The sequence below is a fragment of the Mus caroli genome, unplaced genomic scaffold, assembly GCF_978045245.1.
Source record: "Mus caroli unplaced genomic scaffold, Mus_caroli_1 scaffold_11, whole genome shotgun sequence".
Classification (NCBI taxonomy): domain Eukaryota; kingdom Metazoa; phylum Chordata; class Mammalia; order Rodentia; family Muridae; genus Mus; species Mus caroli.
In genome coordinates, this window is record NW_028227266.1 from 3,671,540 (window position 1) to 3,691,102 (window position 19,563).

Sequence of the window (19,563 nt, forward strand, 5' to 3'; positions counted from 1 at the left end):
AGTCTCTTGAGGTTTAGATGCATCATCTCTGAATAAACACAGAACCGGCAGTCCTCTACTGTATGGGTGAGCTCATATTAGCTGGTATATGCTGCCTGATTGGTGCTCCAGTGTTTGAAAGATCTCAGGGATTCAGATTAATTAAAACTACTGATCCTCCTATAGGATCACCCTTCTTCTCAGGTTCTTTCATCCTTCCCTAATTCAACAATAGGGGTTGGGTGCAAATATCTGCATCTGATTATTTCAGTTGCTTGTTGGGTCTTTCAGAGGGCAGTCATGATAGGTCCCTTTTTGTGAGCCTCAGTAATAGTGTCAGGCCTTGGGACCTCCCCTTGAGCTAGATCCCACTTGGGCCTGTTTCTGGACCTTCTTTTCCTCAGGCATCTATTTCCATCCTTGTAATTCCTTTAGACAGGAAGTTATGGATCAGAGTTGTGACTGTAGGATGGCAACTCCATCCCTCACTTTGATGTCCTGTCTTCCTGCTGAGGTGGGCTCTATAAGTTCCCTCTCCCTACTCTTAGGCATTTCATCTAAGGCCCCTCTCTTTGAGTCCTGAGAGTCTCTCACCTTCCAGGTCTCTGGTGCATTCCAGAGGGTCTCCCCAACCTCCTATCTCCGGAGGTTGCCTGTTTCCATTCTTTATTCTGGCCTTCAGAGCTTCAGTCCTTTCCCCACACCCAATACCAGATCAGGTTCTGCTCCCCCCCCCTCTCCCCAGTACACTTTCCCTCCCAGGTCCCTCCCTTCCTCCCCACTTGTGATTGCTTTCTTTTCTCTCCTAAGTGGGGCTGAGGCATCCTCATATGGGCACTTTAGCTTGTTGACATTTTTGAGTTCTGTGGACTCTATCTTGGGTATTGTGTACCTCCCCCCCACACACACACAACTTGGCTAATATTCACTTATTAGTAAGTACATACCATGCATGTCCTTTTGGGTCTGAGCTACCTCACTCAGGATGATATTTTCTAGTTCCATCCATTTGCCTACAAAACTCACGATGTCCTTGTTCTTAATAGCTGAGTAGGAGTCCATTGTGTAAATATCTGCATTTTCTGTATCCATCCTTCTGTGGTGGGACATCTGGGTTGTTTCCAGCTTCTGGCTATCACAAACAAGGCTGCTCTGAAAATAGTGGAGCACATGCCCCTGTGGTATGGTGGGGCATCTTTTGGGTATATTCCCAAGTGTGGTATAACTGCGCCTTTAGGTAGATCTATTTCCAATTTTCTGAGGAACCTCCAGATTGATTTCCAGAGTGGTTGTACCAGTTTATAATCCTGCCAGCAATGGAGGAATGTTGCTCTTTCTCCACATTCTGTCCAACATGTGCTGTCACCTGAGATTTTTCTCTTAGCCATTCTGACTTGAGTAAGGTAGAATCTCAGGGTTGTTTTGGTTTGCATTTCTCTGATCACTAAAGACTTTGAACATTTCCTTTTTTTTAGTATAATTATTTTTTATTAGATATTTTCTTCATTTACATTTTAAATGCTAACCCAAAAGTCCCCTATACCCTCCCACCTCCCTGTTCCCCAACCCACCCACTCCTGCTTCCTGGTCCTGGCATTCCCCTATACTGGGGCATATAATTTTTGTAAGACCAAGGGTCCTCTCTTCCCAATGATGGCCGACTAGGCCATCTTCTGCTACATATACAACTAGAGACACAAGCTCTGGGGGTACTGGTTAGTTCATATTGTTGTTCCACCTATAGGGTTGCAGACTCCTTTAGCTCCTTGGGTACTTTCTCTAGCTCCTTCATTGGGAGCCCTGTTGAACATTTCTTTAGGTGCATTTCAGGCATTCGAGATTCTTCAGTTTAGTTCTGTACCCCATTTTTTTTGATTGGGTTGTTTGGTTTTTTGGTGATTAACTTCTTGAGTTCTTTATATATTTTGTATATTAGCCCTCTATCAGATGTGAGGTTACTGACATTTTTTCCCAATCTGTAGGTTGCTGATTTGTCTTTTTGACTATGTCCTTTGCCTTACAGAAGCTTTTCAGTTTCATGAGGTTCCATTTATCAATTCTTGATCTTAGAGCATGAGCCATCTCGGGGACTCAAAATCCCTGACTTCAAGCTTTACTACAGAGCAATAGTGATAAAAACTGCATGGTACTGGTACAGAGACAGACACGTTGATCAATGGAATAGAATTCGACTCAAAAATAAAACCACACACTTACTGTCACTTGATCTTTGACAAAGAAGCCAAACATATACAGTGGAAAAAAGAAAGCATCATCAATAAATGGTTCTGGTTTAACTGGCTGTCTGTATGTAGAAGAATGAAAATAGACCCATATTTGTTACCTTGTATAAAGCTCAAGTCCAAGTGGATCAAGGACCTCAACATAAAACCAGATACACTGAATCTAATAGAAGGGAAAGTGGGAAAGAGCCTTGAACTCGTTGGCACAGGGGGAAATTTGCTAAACAGAACTCCAATGGCTCATGCTCAAAGATCAAGAACTGTAACTGGTACCTCATGAAACTGGTTTAATCTCTTCAGGAGTGCAGGGATCATTTGCTTCTGCTGGCTTCTGCCGCTAGAATTGTGTACAAATTCTCGAGTTTGCCTCTTCGGTCATCCCACTACTTCCCTCCACTTTCTCTAATCATCCTTCTGTCCTTACTCTGGCTCCTAGAGCCTGCTATGCCCTCTGGAGCCCCACTACATGGGAGACTCTCTAGGTATTAAGACACTTGCTCCTCTCCCTCAATTGGAAACAACTTCCCTGTTTCTTTGCCTCCTCTCTCTAGGAGCTGTCTTCTAAGTTCCAAAGCTTCTGCTCCAGTCCAATCGCGCGGGACCTGAGACTGCTTTGGTTGGGGAGGCAGAAAACCGGCCTGAGTAGGGCCACAAGCCTCTTCCGGTCTGACCAGCACCCGCCAGCTACCCACAACACCCGCCACAGGATCTTAAGACTTCTGGTGAGTGGAACACAGCGTCTGCTCCAATCTTTAAACAGTGACAACGATAACTAACCCCAGAGATTACCAGATGGCGAAAGGTAAACGTAATAATCTTACTAACAGAAACCAAGACCACTCACCATCATCAGAACCCAGCACTCCCACTTTGCCCAGTCCAGGGCACCCCAACACACCGGAGAAGCTAGACCCGGATCTAAAAGCATATCTCATGATGATGGTAGAGGACATCAAGAAGGACTTTAATAACACACTTAAAGAAATACAGGAGAACACTCCCACTGAACTTTTAATCCATTGTTATTACAGGATTACTGGCCCCTAGCTATGCAACCTGAGGCCCGAGGCCCGCAGCACTCAGTTATACCCTGACATTGAAGAGTAAGTTTACCTAAAGGAATTTGACATCCCAGTCAGCAGGAAGTAGTCTGAAGAAAATGGTGTCCCTCACCTCTGCATCTAATCACCTGATTGCTTATCAAGAATAAACAAAAAAGGAGGGAATGTAAGCTCATTGACGTATGCAAGTGGGCAGGCACTTCCCCAGAGGACTTCTACCCACAGAACACTAACTTCTCTAACAGCTGGACCCAGCCCCCACCCTACAGAGTATAAAGTTCAAGCTCAAATGAAATCCCACCAATCTCTAGCCTGGAAAACCCCTACACCTCCAAGAGACTCTGTATAAACCCTGCCTTCTGCTCAATTTCCTGCTGCTTCTCAGATGATCAAAGGCAGCCATCCTCCTGGATTTTCTCTGCCAACAAATGTCTTGCTTGAGGTCTGTGGTGAGCTGTAACTTTGCGCTTTCCTTGGTTCCTGGCACCTTTCCCTTTAGAGCTGTAACACTTACCAAGCCTTTAGTCATTTCACTGTTTCTTAGAAACAGATGGCAAAGACTCAGATGCATGGGATCCCATTGTTTACTGTTTGACGCTGCTTTATGTCTTTACTCCTTGCTCTGGTTTCTGGGCTATTATCTCTAATTTTTTTTTTTTTTTGAGTATTAATGTGAGATTCTTAATTCACAGTCTCTTTTTTACCTTTTATTTCAGCTGTTATTTCTCCTCTAAGTATGCAACTTTTCTTTGATGATAAATGCCAAGTGTGGGGGTGTATCTCAGTCGTAGAGTGCTTGCCTACCTTGTACTGGACCCTGAATTTCATTCCTGATACTGGGGGAAGTGCAAAACAAAACAACAAACACCCGATAGCACTGGCCCAAGTGCAGACACACACAGTAGCTAAGAGTGGCTATTGCACATGCCTGACAGCAACACACATCTCAACCCTCAAGAGCTGTCTGTTCCCATGGACAGATAGCTGGATGTAATCCAGGCTCCTAAGGTGTCACTCAGTGGCAACACTACTGCATTCTTGGATTTCAGGGAGTCTTGCAGAGCTCAAATACAAGTTCCAAAGCACATAGAAAGAAGGTGACTCTAAATCCTATGACCAGAATTTATGTTTCATTATCTATATTATCTATATTCTTCCTCTTTACTGTTAGGATACTATGTATTATATCATTTAATGTACACAAAGAAATGACATCATGTTTAATTGTTAAGGTAATTCATTCATTATACTTTTGGACATTGCTCAATGCTTAAAAGCAGTGTGTACACATATTTAAAACTGTAGGAGAATACAATAACTTTATATATGCAATTATTTGAAACTAAAATATATTTCCTAAATATAGAACTTTAATTTTAAATATTTAAACTACTGAAAAGTAAACTTCATAAAAATATTTAATACCTACCACCAAATAACCCACTGTAATATGAACTTCTTTAAGGTACACAGTGCTGGTGTCACACATTTATTAAAATAGAAATACAAGGAGACCATCAGCAAGAACAACGAACAGCAGATATATTGAACTAACATTCCTAATGCAGACTGACTTCATGCTCTGTGTGGAGTGCTGCAGCAATTGCCACTTTGTGAAGTCCTCCTGAATTGCCTCAGACCTACTGATTTTTAAGAAACAGCGCTGCCCCACACTGGATCCACTGGTCCTGGTTACCACCACAGGGAACATCAATGTTGGTCACCACACGCTCCCTCTCAGCACTTGTATAAACAGGCAAAGAGATGCACTCATCAGGGGAATATGGACCATATGAACCCTGTTCAAAAGAAAAGAATAGTCTAAAAATACAGCAACAAATTCACACGTTCCAATTCTTATGCTGTATTAGATATTAGACATTTCAACTAAAGATTACTATTATAAGCTCCTATATCCCACAGCAGTCCACAAATACCCAGTCATGGCTCCTTTAAAAACTTGCCTAAAAACTGGGAAAATGGCTCACTGGCAAGCATGAGGACCTGAGTTCAAGTCCCTAATAATTACATAGAGGCCAGATACATAGTACAGACAACTCTAGTCCAGTGTTCTTAGGGAGATGAGAGGCTGAGACAGGAGAGCTCACGGGCCACCTAGCTGGTGTGTGCAGTAGAGGTTAACAACAAAGACCCACCTCAAAGGTGAAGAAGAACTCGGGTGGCTGTCTTCTGATTTCCACAATGTGCCCAACTGTTTGTGCTCTCCATCTCCTCCTTCCCTTGCTTCCTGTTTGTCTGTCTGTCTGTCTGTCTCTCACACATACAGATGTAGACACACACACACACACACACACACACACACACACTCACACTCTAAAACTTTCCTTTAGCCCAAAATACTAGAATATTTTGAAAATCAAATACAGTTTTACCTGTAAATTTCTATAAACATAAAAATACATTTCTAAGCAGGAATATGCCTACAAAGAACTTCCATTCCTCATGTATTACTACTGTAAACTTCAAGTTAGAAGGGATGGATTGAATCAAGTGCTATAATCTGCCTTTGTGTTTCACACTGTGCATGTCTCTGGTACACTCCCAGAGCTGCTGCTTTTCAGAGCAAGTTGGAGGACTCAGGCATTTGACATTCTACTTAGCATCTCTCAGGCTCCAGACTTTTGGGAAAGCTGAATGGCCTTGCTCTCAGTCCCTGAGCTTAAATGATCCAGGCCTAGGCAGAGCCAATGATCTGGCCAACACCAAAATGCCTATGGTTCCTTAGGTGTGCTGTGTAACACACAGCATTAAATATTGATGATCCAGTTCCCTCTTAAATACGTTTATTTTATTAGGCCAAAGAATCAGACTAGCTAGGCTAAGGTATTTGTATAAAATTAAAATTTTATGAAAACTATTTACTATTAACACTGCTCATTTAAAAAAATGAGATACATGAAGACTGCAAATAGTTCATGATAGCGCATAAAATATTATGCATATAAAATTAAAACCTATATATTGTGACTGCATTATAGTTACAATAAACAGAAACTAGTCTGTTGGCTAATCTCAGTACTGAAGCTTAAGTCTAAAATGTGACACTGGTTTGGCCCAGCTATCATTCATGCACTCTGTTGTGTGTGAGCAAGCACACTACAGGGCTTTCCTGCTTTTCTAATCTATCTGCTGATGTAATGTCATTTTAGTGCTTTAGGCAAAATGAGTTAGGAGCACACAAGTACTAGCAATAGTGAGTAATATGCCAATGGCAGGACATCTCAAAGGACACTGCTGTGTCCACTACTTCTTCCCTTCCCTCATTCCTTTGCTACAGCGGATGATGTTGGGACTTGGGATTTTTCAGGAGCCCACTGAAGGCTTCATTCGAGAAATAAAGTAACTTCATATTAGAATGGAAAGTTCTAGTCACTGCTGGCAGCAGGAACTACAGAACAGAGGCATTCACAATAGTGTCTGTGTTTGGTGAGTGTGTATGGGATGGAGCCCTAGGTGGGGCAGTCTCTTGATGGCCTGTCCCTCAGTCTCTACTCCACACTTTGTTTCCATATTTGATCCCATGAGTATTTTTGTTACCCTAGGAAGAACTGAAGGACCTACACTTTGGTCTTCCTTCTTCTTGAGCTTCATGTGGTCTGTGAATTTTATTTTGGGAATTCTGAGCTTCTGGGCTAATATCCTCTTATCAGTGAGTACATACCATGTGTGTTCTTTTGTGATTGGGTTACCTCACTCAGGATGATATTTTCTAGTTCTATCCATTTGCCTGAGAATTTCATGAATTCATTGTTTTTAATAGCTGAGTAGTATTCAGTAGTGTAAATGTAACACATTTTCTGTATCCATTCTTCTGAGGTGGGATATCTGCGTTCTTTCCAGCTTCTGGCTATTATATATAAGGATGCTATCAACAAAGTAGAACATGTGTCCTTGTTATATGTTAGAGTATCTTTTGGGTATATGCACAGGAGCGATATATAGTTGGGTCCTCAGGTAATACTATGCCCAATTTTCTGAAGAACCACCAGACTGATCTCCAAAGTGGTTGTACCAACTTGCAGTCCCACCAAAAATGGAGGAGTTTTCCTCTTTCTCTACATACTTGCCAGCATCTGCTGTCACATGAGTTTTCAATTCTGACTGGTATGAGGTAGAATCTCAGGGTTGTTTTCTCTGATGACTAAGGATATTAAACATTTCTTTAGGTGCTTCTCAGACATTTGGTATTCCTCAGTTGAGAATTGTTTAGCTCTGTACCCCATTTGTTTAATATGGTTATTTGATTCTCTGGAGTCTAACTGCTTCAGTTCTTTGTATATATTGGATATTAACCCTCTATTAGATATAGGATTGGTAAAGATCTTTTTCCAATCTGTTGACTGCCATTTTGGTCTATTGACAGTGTCTTTTGCCTTAAAGAAGCTTTGAAATTTTATGAGGTCCCACTTGCTAATTCTTGATATCAGAGCATAAGCTACTGGTGTTCTGTTCAGGAACTTTCCCCCTGTTCCCATGTGTTTGAGGCTCTTCCCCACTTTCTCTTCTATTACTTTCAGTGTATCTGGTTTTATGTGGAGGTCCTTGATCCACTTCGACTTGAGCTATGTACAAGGAGATAAGAATGGATAGATTTGCATTCTTCTACATGCTGACTTCCAGTTGAAAAAGCACCATTTGTTGAAAATGCTGTCTTTTCCCCACTGGGTGGTTGTAGCTCTTTTGTCAAAGATCAAGTGACCATAGATGTGTGGGTTCATTTTTGGATCTTCAATTCTATTCCATTGATCTACCTGCCTGTCTCTGAACAAATACAATGCAGTTTTTTATCACTATTGGTCTGTAATACAGTTTGAGGTCAAGGTTGGCGATTCCCCCCCCCCCAAAGTTCTTTTATCATTGAGAATAATTTTTGCTATCCTGGGTATTTTGTTATTCCAAATGAATTTGAGAATTGCTCTTTCTAACTCTATGAGGAATTGAGTTAAAATTTTGATGGGGATTGCATTGAATTATTTTTAGCAAGATAGCCATTTTTAGTATATTAATCCTGCCAATACATGAGCATAGATCTTTCCATCTTCTGAGATTTTCTTTGATTTCTTTCTTCAGAGACTTGAAGTTCTTATCATACAGATCTTTCACTTGCTGGGTTAGAGTCACACCAAGGTATATTATATTATTTGTGACTATTGTGAAGGGTGTCATTTTCCTAATTTCTTTCTCAATCTGTTTATCCTTTGAGTATAGAAAGGCTACTGATTAGTTTGAGTTAATTTTATACCCAGCTACTTTGCTGAATTTTTTTTTTTTTTTTTCAGGTTTAGGAGTTCTATGGTGGAATTTTTGGAGTGACTTAGATATTCTATCATATCACCTGCAAATAGTGATACTTTGACTTCTTCCTTTCCAATTTGTATCCCTTTGACATATTTTTGTTGTCTAGATGCTCTAGCTAGAACTTCAAGTACTATACTGAGTAGATAGGGAGAGGGTAGCTTTTTCTAGTCCCTAATTTTAATGGGATTGCTTCAAGTTTCTCTCCATTTAGTTTGATGTTAGTTTGGTTTGCTGTATATTGTTTTTACTATATTTAGGTATGGGCCTTGAATTCCTGATCTGTCCAAGACTTTTAACATGAAGGGGTGTTGAATTTAGTCAAATGCCTTTTCAGCATCTAATAAAATGATTGTGTTTTTTTTTTTTTCCTTTTGAGTTTGTTTATGTAGTGGATTACATTGATGGAGTTCCATATATTCAACCATGCCTGAATTCCTAGGATGAAGCTTACTTGATAGTGGTAAGTGATCATTTTGATGTGTTCCTGGATCTGTTTTGCGGAAATTTATTGAGTATTTCTGCATCAGTGTTCATAAGGGAAATGGGTCTGAAGTTCTCTTTCTTTGTTGGATCTTTGTGTGGTTTAGGTATACGCATAATTGCAGCTTCACAGACCAAATTGGGTAGTGCTCCTTCTTAGGACTGCTTTCATTGTGTCCCATAAGTTTGGGTATGTTGTGGCATCATTTTCCGTAAACTCTAAAAAGTCTTTAATTTCTTTCTTTATTTCTTCCTTGACCAAGTTATCATTGAGTAGAGTGTTGTCCAGCTTCCATGTGTATGTGGGTTTTCTATTATTTATGTTGTTATTGAAGATCAGCCTTAGTCCATGGTGATCTGATAGGGTGCATGGGACTATTACAATATTTTTGTATCTTCTGAGGCTCGTTTGGTGACGAATTATATGGTCAATGTTGGAGAAGGTACCATTAAGTGCTGAGAAAAAGGTATATCCTTTTGTTTTAGGATAAAATGTTCTATAGATATCTGTTAAATCCATTGGTTTCATAACTTCTGTTAGTTTCACTGTGTCTCTGTTTACTTTCTGTTTCTTCAAGCACCACTGACAACTGGCAGCCAACATCCTCATTTCAGTGCCACACCTGGGTCCTTTCAGTGCCCCTGACTGACTATGCAAAGGCATTGACCTGTATGTCTAAGAGGTGTGCACAGGAAGGCTCATAGCACAGTGTCACCCAGTTCTTAAGCTCAAAGGTTAGCTCTAATCATACACACACACACACACACACACACACATATTATATATGTTACATATATTTTTTTTATTTTTAAGAAAACTGTTTACAAAACAAAATGGCTTAATAAATCTTTACCTCTTCAAAAATAAAGTGCTTTGACTACAAATTTGCTAAAGTGCAGGTAAAATGGGAAAGCCAACTAAAACCATACAAGCCATGATATCCTGCATAAAAGTAAACTCCAAGAGTGAACCAATGAAATTAGAAACTGTGTATCCAAAGACTTACTTGTGGAGTCCAGCCCATGTAGCAAGGAAGAACTGACGATACGCTAGGAGAATCGTGCTGGTTCTCTGAAAGGCGATTGCCATCAAAACTGCACCCTTCCAGTAACAGGCCACTGATCTGCACACAAAGGAAGAGAATGTGACAATATAAACTAAATTCTGAAGCACCAGGCATACAATGTTGGAGGTTAGGATCAAAGGCTCAGTGCCCCAAATGCTGTGAAAACAGATTAGGGCCTTACATTTGGAGAACATACAAAATATGAACTTGTTCATTGTGAACTTTCTTTAGACAGTTCTTATATTTTTAAGCTATCATTCTATGAAAAATTTACAAATGTCAGGTTAATTGGAAATATAAAAACAAAACACAAATTAACTCTTTTGCAGAAAGTGGGAGAGAGAAGCCTAATCAGAGAATGACCATGAGGTTCCTATCTATCTTCTAACATTTTTTATTTTATTAATGAGTTATAGCTCAGTTTCCTCCTCTTTAAAACATGGGAAGAATACCTATCTGAAATGACTACTCTGAAGATTATTATAAACCAAGGAAGAGAGTGTTAACAATAAAATCTCCCCTTTTAAGAACAGCTATTAAAAACAATGAATTTATGAAATTCTTGGGCAAATGGATGTATCTGGAGGATATCATCCTGAGTGAGGTAACCCAATCACATAAGAAGTCACTTGATATGCACTCACTGATAAGTGGATATTAGCCCAGAAACCTAGAATACCCAAGATACAACTTCCAAAACACAGAAAATCAAGAAGGAAGACCAACGTGTGGATACTTCATCCCTCCCTAGAATAGGGAATAAAATACCCATGGAAGGAGTTGCAGAGACAAAGTTTTGAGCTAAGACGAAAGGATGGACCATCCAGAGACTGCCCCACCAGGGGGTCCATCCCATAAACACCCACCAAATGCAGACACTAGTGCATATGCCAGCAAGATTTGCTGAAAGGACCCTGATACAGCTGTCTCATGTGAGGCTATGCCAGTGCCTGGCAAATACAGAAGTGGATGCTTACAGTCATCTGTAAGATGGAACACAGGGCCCCCAATGGAGGAGCTAGAGAAGAACCCAAGGAGCTGAAGGGGTCTGCAACCCTATAGGTGGAACAACAATATGAACTAATCAGTACTCCCAGAACTCGTGTCTCTAGCTGCATATGTAGCAGAAGATGGCCTAGTCAGCCATCATTGGGAAGAGAGGCCCCTTGGTCTTGCAAACTTTATATGCCCCAGTACAGGAGAAAGCCAGGGTCAAGAAGGGGGAGTGGGTGGGTAGAGGAGCAGGGCGGAGGGTGGGGGGAGTGTATAGGGGACTTTTGGGATAGCATTTGAAATGTAAATGAAGAAAATATCTAATAAAAATAAAAAATAAAATTAAAACTTTAAACCGTAAATATAGTATATTTTAAACCACAAATATAGTCCATAGGAAACTGGGAACTTTTTTGATCCCTTTGTATGCACCATTTCAGAACATCACAGGGTTTTTTTGTATGACTTAATTTATCCAAATATCTAAAACTTAACAAAGTGCGCAAAGACAAAGAAGCTGGACACATACTACTGAAAACCTGAACAGACCTTAGGAATTTATAAAACGTATTTACTAAGTGTACCTTGTTTATTAAACATGTATTGGTACTTATCTAAATTTTTTAGAAGCCTGGTGTTGAACAGTTGGGTGTAAATCACTAAGTCAGCATTTATCAATCTGAGTAGACCTTTATAACTTTAAATTTTTATCATCATACAAGAATTCATACTAGTCCAAAGTATTTTGGAGAACTGCTCTGGTCTCATTAGTCCATAAAGGAGATATAATGATAAACAAAGATCTCCTTAGGACAAAGAAGTTTTATAATTGCTGCTTAATGCCTCATGGTCATCTTCAGATGGTGAAGTCACATGGCATATACGCATTAACTTTAGTAAAGACAACTGCCAGTCACAGGGTTATTTGTATCTATTTCGTTACATAAGAATTTAATCCATAGGGCCACAACCCTCTTCCGGTCAGAAAAGCACCGGGGCAGCTGGGGCGCAGGGTCGACTGACACTTGCCAGCTACCCACAACACCCACCACAGGATCTTAAGACTTCTGGTGAGTGGAGCACAGCTTCTGCTCCAATCCAATTGCATGGGACCTGAGACTGCATTAGTTAGGGAAGCAGAAACCGGCCTGAGTAGGGCCACAGGCCTCATCCGGCCGGATCAGCGCCGGGGTAGCGGGAGCGCAGGGTTGCCTGACACCCGCCAGCTACCCACGACCCCTGCCGCAGGATTTTGGGACTGCTGGTGAGTGGAACACAGCTTCTGCTCCAGTCCAATCACGCGGGACCTGAGACTGCTCTGGTTGGGGAGAGAGAAATCCGGCCTACATAGGGCCACAACCCTCTTCCGGTCAGAAAAGCACCAGGACAGCTGGGGCGCAGGGTCAGCTGACACTCGCCAGCTACCCACAACACCCGCCACAGGATCTTAAGACTTCTGGTGAGTGGAGCACAGCTTCTGCTCCAATCCAATTGCGCGCGGGACCTGAGACTGCATTAGTTAGGGAAGCAGAAACCAGCCTGAGTAGGGCCACAGGCCTCATCCGGCCGGATCAGCACCTGGGTAGCTGGAGCGCAGGGTCGGCTGTCACCTGCCAGCTACCCACAACCCCCGCCACAGGATTTTGAGACTGCTGGTGAGTGGAGCACAGTTTCTGCTCCAGTCCAATCACGCGGGACCTGAGACTGTTCTGGTTGGGGAGAGAGAAATCCGGCCTACATAGGGCCACAAGCCTCTTCCGGTCAGAAAAGCACCGGGGTAGCTAGGGCGCAGGGTCGGCTGACACTCGCCAGCTACCCACAACACCCGCCACAGGATCTTAAGACTTCTGGTGAGTGGAACACAGCTTCTGCTCCAATCCAATTGCGCGCGGGACCTGAGACTGCATTAGTTAGGGAAGCAGAAACCGGCCTGAGTAGGGCCACAGGCCTCATCCGGCCGGATCAGCACCGGGGTAGCTAGAACGAAGGGTCCGCTGACACCTGCCAGCTACCCACGACCCCCACCACAGGATTTTGAGACTGCTGGTGAGTGGAACACAGCTTCTGCTCCAGTCCAATCACGTGGGACCTGAGACTGCTCTGGTTGGGGAGGCAGAAATCCGGCCAACGTAGGGCCACAAGCCTCTTCCGGTCAGAAAAGCACCGGGGTAGCCAGGGAGCAGGGTCGGCTGACACTCACCAACTACCCACAACACCCGCCACAGGATCTTGAGACTTCTGGAGAGTGGAACACAGCTTCTGCTCCAATCCAATTGCGCGCGGGACCTGAGACTGCATTAGTTAGGGAAGCAGAAAACCGGCCTGAGTAGGGCCACAGGGCTCATCCGACCGGATCTGCACCGGGGTAGCTGGAGCGCAGGGTCAGCTGGCACCCACCAGCTACCCACGACCCCCGCCACAGGATTTTGAGACTGCTGGTGAGTGGAGCACAGCTTCTGCTCCAGTCCAATCACGCGGGACCTGAGACTATTCTGGTTGGGGAGAGAAAAATCCGGCCTACATAGGGCCACAAGCCTCTTCCGGTCAGAAAAGCACCGGGGTAGCTACGGCGCAGGGTCGGCTGACACTCGCCAGCTACCCACAACACCCACCACAGGATCTTAAGACTTCTGGTGAGTGGAACACAGCTTCTGCTCCAATCCAATTGTGCGCGGGACCTGAGACTGCATTAGTTAGGGAAGCAGAAACCGGCCTGAGTAGGGCCACAGGCCTCATCCGGCCGGATCAGCACCGGGGTAGCTAGAGCGCAGGGTTGGCTGACACCCGCCAGCTACCCACAACCCCCGCCACAGGATATTGAGACTGCTGGTGAGTTGAACACAGCTTCTGCTCCAGTCCAATCACGCGGGACCTGAGACTGCTTTGGTTGGGGAGGCAGAAATCCAGCCTACATAGGGCCACAAGCTTCTTCCGGTCAGAAAAGCACCGGGGTAGCCAGGGCGCAGGGTCGGCTGACACTCGCCAGCTACCCACAACACCCGCCACAGGATCTTGAGACTTCTGGAGAGTGGAACACAGCTTGTGCTCCAATCCAATTGCGCGCGGGACCTGAGACTGCATTAGTTAGGGAAGCAGAAAACCGGCCTGAGTAGGACCACGGGCCTCTTCCGGTTGGACCAGCACCGGGGTACCGCCAGCTACCCACGACCCCCGCCACAGGATTTTGAGACTGCTGGTGAGTGGAACACAGCTTCTGCTCCAATCTTTAAACAGTGACAATGACAACAACTAACCCCAGAGATTACCAGATGGCGAAAGGTAAACGTAATAATCTTACTAACAGAAACCAAGACCACTCACCATCATCAGAACCCAGCACTCCCACTTCGCCTAGTCCAGGGCACCCCAACACACCGGAAAAGCTAGACACGGATCTAAAAGCATATCTCATGATGATGGTAGAGGACTTCAAGAAGGACTTTAATAACACACTTAAAGAAATACAAAGGAACACTGGTAAACAGGTAGAAGACAGTAAAGAGGATGCACAAAAATCCCTTAAAGAATTGCAGGAGAACACTGCTAAAGAGTTACAAATCCTTAAAGAAAAACACGATAACATAATCAAACGGGTAGAAGTCCTTACAGAAAAACAGGAAAACACATCCAAACAGATGATGGAAATGAACAAAACCATACTAGACCTAAAAAGGGAAGTAGACACAATAAAGAAAACCCAAAATGAGGCAACACTGGAGATAGAAACCCTAGGAAAGAAATCTGGAACCATAGATACGAGCATCAGCAACAGAATACAAGAGATGGAAGAGAGAATCTCAGGTGCAGAAGATTCCATAGAGAACATCGGCACAACAATCAAGGAAAATGTAAAATGCAAAAATATCCTAACTCAAAACATCCAAGAAATACAGGACACAATGAGAAGACCAAACCTACGGATAATAGGAGTGGATGAGAATGAAGATTTTCAACTCAAAGGACCAGCAAACATCTTCAACAAAATTATAGAAGAAAACTTCCCAAATCTAAAGAAAGAGATGCCCATGAACATACAAGAAGCCTACAGAACTCCAAATAGACTGGACCAGAAAAGAAATACCTCCCGACACATAATAATCAGAACAACAAATGCTCTAAATAAAGATAGAATACTAAAAGCAGTAAGAGAAAAAGGCCAAGTAACATATAAAGGCAAGCCTATCAGAATTACACCAGATTTCTCACCAGAGACTATGAAAGCCAGAAGATCCTGGATGGATGTTATACAGACACTAAAAGAACACAAATTCCAGCCCAGGCTACTATACCCAGCCAAACTCTCAATTAACATAAATGGAGAAACCAAAGTATTCCAAGACAAAACCAAATTCACACATTATCTCTCCACGAATCCAGCCTTTCAAAGGATAATAACAGAAAAAAACCAATACAAGGACAGGAACCACGCCCTAGAAACAACAAGAAGGTAATCCCTCAACAAACCTAAAAGAAGACAGCCACAAGAACAGAATGCCAACTTTAACAACAAAAATAACAGGAAACAACAATTACTTTTCCTTAATATCACTTAATATCAATGGACTCAACTCCCCGATAAAAAGACATAGACTAACAAACTGGCTACACAAACAAGACCCAACATTTTGCTGCTTACAGGAAACTCATCTCAGAGAAAAAGATAGACACTACCTCAGAATGAAAGGCTGGAAAACAATTTTCCAAGCAAATGGTATGAAGAAACAAGCTGGAGTAGCCATTCTAATATCTGATAAGATTGACTTCCAACCCACAGTCATTAAAAAAGACAGGGAGGGACACTTCATACTCATCAAAGGTAAAATCCTCCAAGAGGAACTATCAATCCTGAATATCTATGCTCCAAATACAAAGGCAGCCACATTCATTAAAGAAACTTTAGTAAATCTCAAAGCACACATTGCACCTCATACAATAATAGTGGGAGACTTCAACACACCACTTTCACCAATGGACAGATCATGGAAACAGAAACTAAACAGGGACACAGTGAAACTAACAGAAGTTATGAATCAAATGGATCTGGCAGATATCTACAGAACATTCTATCCTAAAACAAAAGGATATACCTTCTTCTCAGCACCTCATGGTACCTTCTCCAAAATTGACCACATAATTGGTCACAAAACAGGCCTCAACAGATACAAAAATATTGAAATTGTCCCATGCATCCTATCAGATCACCATGGACTAAGGCTGATCTTCAATAACAAAATAAATAATAGAAAGCCAACCTTCACGTGGAAACTGAACAACACTCTTGTCAATGATACCTTGGTCAAGGAAGGAATAAAGAAAGAAATTAAGGACTTTTTAGAGTTCAATGAAAATGAAGCCACAACATACCCAGACTTATGGGACGCAATGAAAGCATTTCTAAGAGGAAAACTCATAGCTCTGAGTGCCTCCAAAAGGAAACTAGAGAGAGCACACATTAGCAGCTTGACAACATACCTAAAAGCACTAGAACAAAAGGAAGCAAATTCACCCAAGAGGAGTAGACGGCAGGAAATAATCAAACTCAGGGGCGAAATCAACCAAGTGGAAACAAGAAGAACTATTCAAAGAATCAACCAATCAAGGAGCTGGTTCTTTCAGAAAATCAACAAGATAGATAAACCCTTAGCCAGACTCACTAGAGGGCACAGGGAAAGCATCCTAATTAACAAAATCAGAAATGAAAAAGGAGACATAACAACAGATCCTGAAGACATCCAAAACACCATCAGATCCTTCTACCAAAGGCTATACTCAACAAAACTGGAGAACCTGGATGAAATGGAGAAGTTCCTAGACAGATACCAGGTACCAAAGTTGAATCAAGATCAGGTTAATGATCTAAACAGCCCTATATCCCCCAAAGAAATAGAAGCAGTCATTAATAGTCTCCCAACTAAAAAAAGCCCAGGACCAGATGGGTTTAGTGCAGAGTTCTATCAGACCTTCAAAGAAGATCTAATCCCAGTTCTTCACAAACTATTCCACAAAATAGAAACAGAAGGTACTCTACCCAACTCATTCTATGAAGCCACAATTACTCTGATACCTAAACCACAAAAAGACCCAACAAAGATAGAAAACTTCAGACCAATATCCCTTATGAATATTGATGCAAAAATCCTCAATAAAGTTCTTGCTAACCGAATCCAAGAACACATCAAAACAATCATCCATCCTGACTAAGTAGGTTTCATCCCAGGGATGCAGGGATGGTTCAATATACGGAAATCCATCAACGTAATCCAGTATATAAACAAACTCAAAGACAAAAACCACATGGTCATCTCGTTAGATGCGGAAAAAGCATTTGACAAGATCCAACACCCATTCATGATAAAAGTCTTGGAAAGATCAGGAATTCAAGGCCCATACCTAAACATGATAAAAGCAATCTACAGCAAACCAGTAGCCAACATCAAAGTAAATGGCGAGAAGCTTGAAGCAATCCCTCTAAAATCAGGGACTAGACAAGGCTGTCCACTTTCTCCATACCTATTCAACATTGTACTTGAAGTCCTAGCCAGAGCAATTTGACAACAAAAGGAGATCAAAGGGATACAAATTGGAAAAGATGAAGTCAAAATATCACTTTTTGCAGATGATATGATAGTATATATAAGTGACCCTAAAAATTCCACCAGAGGGGCTGGTGAGATGGCTCAGTGGGTAAGAGCACCCGACTGCTCTTCCGAAGGTCCAGAGTTCAACTCCCAGCAACCACATGGTGGCTCACAACCATCCGTAATGAGATCTGGCGCCCTCTTCTGGAGTGTCTGAAGACAGCTACAGTGTACTTACATATAATAAATAAATAAATCTTTAAAAAAAAAAATGCCACCAGAGAACTCCTAAGCCTGATAAACAGCTTCGGTGAAGTAGCTGGATATAAAATTAACTCAAACAAATCAATGGCCTTTCTCTACACAAAGAATAAACAGGCTGAGAAAGAAATTAGGGAAACAACACCCTTCTCAATAGTCACAAATAATATAAAATATCTTGGCGTGACTCTAACTAAGGAAGTGAAAGATCTGTATAATAAAAACTTCAAGTCTCTGAAGAAAGAAATTATAGAAGATCTCAGAAGATGGAAAGATCTCCCATGCTCATGGATTGGCAGGATCAACATTGTAAAAATGGCTATCTTGCCAAAAGCAATCTACAGATTCAATGCAATCCCCATCAAAATTCCAAATCAATTCTTCAACGAATTAGAAAGTGCAATCTGCAAGTTCATCTGGAATAACAAAAAACCTAGGATAGCAAAAACTCTTCTCAAGGATAAAAGAACCTCTGGTGGAATCACCATGCCGGACCTAAAGCTCTACTCCAGAGCAATTGTGATAAAAACTGCATGGTACTGGTATAGTGACAGACAAATAGACCAATGGAATAGAATTGAAGACCCAGAAATGAACCCACACACCTACAGTCACTTGATCTTCGACAAGGGAGCTAAAAACATCCAGTGGAAGAAAGACAGCATTTTCAACAAATGGTGCTGGCACAACTGGTTGTTAACATGTAGAAGAATGCGAATCGATCCATTCCTATCTCCTTTTACTAAGGTCAAGTCTAAGTGGATCAAGGAACTTCACATAAAACCAGAGACACTGAAACTTATAGAGGAGAAAGTGGGGAAAAGCCTTGAAGATATGGGCACAGGGGAAAAATTCCTGAATAGAACAGTAATGGCTTGTGTTGTAAGATCGAGAATTGACAAGTGGGACCTCATGAAACTACAAAGCTTCTGCAAGGCTAAAGACACCATCAATAAGACAAAAAAACCACCAACAGATTGGGAAAGGATCTTCACCTATCCTAAATCAGATAAGGGACTAATATCCAATATATATAAAGAACTCAAGAAGGTGGACTCCAGAAAGTCAAATAACCCCATTAAAAAATGGGGCTCAGAACTGAACAAAGAATTCTCACCTGAGGAATACCGAATGGCAGAGAAACACCTGAAAAAATGTTCAACATCCTTAATCATCAGGGAAATGCAAATCAAAACAACCCTGAGATTCCACCTCACACCAGTCAGAATGGCTAAGATCAAAAATTCAGGTGACAGCAGATGCTGGCAAGGATGTGGAGAAAGAGGAACACACCTCCATTGTTGGTGGGATTGCAAGCTTGTACAACCACTCTGGAAATCAGTCTGGCGGTTCCTCAGAAAATTGGACATAGTACTACCGGAGGATCCAGCAATACCTCTCCTGGGCATATATCCAGAAGATGTCCCAACCGGTAAAAAGGACACATGCTCCACTATGTTCATAGCAGCCCTATTTATAATAGCCAGAAGCTGGAAAGAACCCAGATGTCCCTCAACAGAGGAATGGATACAGAAATTATGGTACATTTACACAATGGAGTACTACTCAGCTATTAAAAAGA

General features: G+C 42.0%; 1 protein-coding gene across 3 annotated transcripts in view; it reads right to left on the bottom strand.

The window, feature by feature from the left end:
• Window positions 1–4,759: 4,759 nt before the first annotated feature.
• Window positions 4,760–19,563, bottom strand: part of Dync2h1 (dynein cytoplasmic 2 heavy chain 1) — a 265,134-nt gene continuing 250,330 nt past the window's right edge. For all 3 annotated transcript variants that reach the window (XM_085844392.1, XM_085844391.1, XM_085844390.1), the window contains 2 exons: window positions 10,090–10,206; window positions 4,760–5,082 (listed from right to left, as the gene is read on the bottom strand). In XM_085844392.1, the coding sequence (XP_085700518.1) occupies window positions 4,924–5,082; window positions 10,090–10,206 (276 nt within the window). In that variant the 3' untranslated portion in view covers window positions 4,760–4,923. The remainder of the gene's footprint in view (window positions 5,083–10,089; window positions 10,207–19,563) is intronic.